Source organism: Morus notabilis, unplaced genomic scaffold (genome assembly GCF_000414095.1).
Source record: "Morus notabilis unplaced genomic scaffold, ASM41409v2 Scaffold1512, whole genome shotgun sequence".
In the NCBI taxonomy this organism is placed as follows: domain Eukaryota; kingdom Viridiplantae; phylum Streptophyta; class Magnoliopsida; order Rosales; family Moraceae; genus Morus; species Morus notabilis.
In genome coordinates this window covers 38,269-39,250 of record NW_010367879.1, presented here as the reverse complement: position 1 = coordinate 39,250, position 982 = coordinate 38,269, and the positions used below count along the sequence as shown (strand labels likewise).

The 982-nt window shown below is 48.6% G+C and overlaps 2 protein-coding genes across 2 annotated transcripts in view; one reads left to right on the top strand and one right to left on the bottom strand.

Moving 5' to 3' along the window:
- The window catches only part of LOC112094554 (ice-structuring glycoprotein-like), a gene marked incomplete at its 5' end in the record, with an annotated part of 11,422 nt that extends 11,158 nt beyond the window's left edge, over positions 1-264 (top strand). Inside the window, one exon of the mRNA XM_024175746.1 lies at positions 124-264. Coding sequence (XP_024031514.1) covers positions 124-264 — 141 coding nt within the window. The remainder of the gene's footprint in view (positions 1-123) is intronic.
- Positions 265-289: 25 nt separating this feature from the next.
- LOC112094553 (mucin-2-like) overlaps positions 290-982 on the bottom strand; it is a 35,689-nt gene continuing 34,996 nt past the window's right edge. Inside the window, exon 16 of the mRNA XM_024175745.1 lies at positions 290-630. Within this exon, the coding sequence (XP_024031513.1) occupies positions 290-630 (341 nt within the window). The remainder of the gene's footprint in view (positions 631-982) is intronic.

The window sequence follows — 982 nt, the reverse complement described above, 5'->3', positions numbered from 1 at the left end:
GCGGTCGATTAGGACAATTCCTCCTAATATGACCCACCTGCCCACAATGGTGACACCTGGGCCCGTATGGAGCATTTCTGTCACTCCCGGATGAACTGCTGCCACCGCTTGCCATTTCCCCAGCCATCTGCCCCTGGTTGCGGTTTCTTCTACCACTCCGCTGTGGTCCACCTGAAACAGAAGGTCTACCAGAGACAGAGACTCGACCCGCCTCTTCTTCTTTGCTTTGGCGATAGGCCAAGTTATCCTGTTCCACTCTTGTAGCAGCAGCTACCAAATCCTGAAAGTTTCAAAGTCTTAGAGCCACCAAGGACCTCCTCACAGAGTTCTTGAGGCCCTTATCAAACTTAAGACATCTCATGTGTTCAGACTCCACCAGAGATGGTGCAAACTGGGACAGGTCATTAAACTTAGCCTCATATTGCCTCACTGACATGTCACCTTGCTGCAGCGACATGAATTCCAGTGCTTTTTCTTCCCTGTAACTCTGAGGGAAGTACTGGTCATTGAACAACACCTCAAACTTCTCCCAGGTCATCCCTACGACATCCATTCTCCTCTTGACCTGTTTACACCAAGTGTTTGCTAACCCTTCCATCTTGTACACCGCAAATTCCACCCAGTATTCATCTGGGACACCCATAGTACTCAAATGCTTGACTATGGAGTCAATCCAGAACTCTGCCTCCTGGGATCCTCCCTCACTATTAAATGAGGGGATAGGCGCACGCCTAAATTCCCAAAAATATCCTTGTTTCCTATCCTCAACCGGCCGCTCGTTTCGAGCTCTTGTGGCCATGCCTTGAAAGGCAGCATACATGGCATCCAGAAATCCTTGATTCTGTTGTGCCGGTTGATTAGCAGGCCTACGGCGAGGCACCATTTCCTTCAACTGAAATAAAACTAGACTATTTAGTGGTTTACAGATGTCACACATGTATGTACAATCCTGGGGTTTCTTGACCTAAGCTCTGATACCACT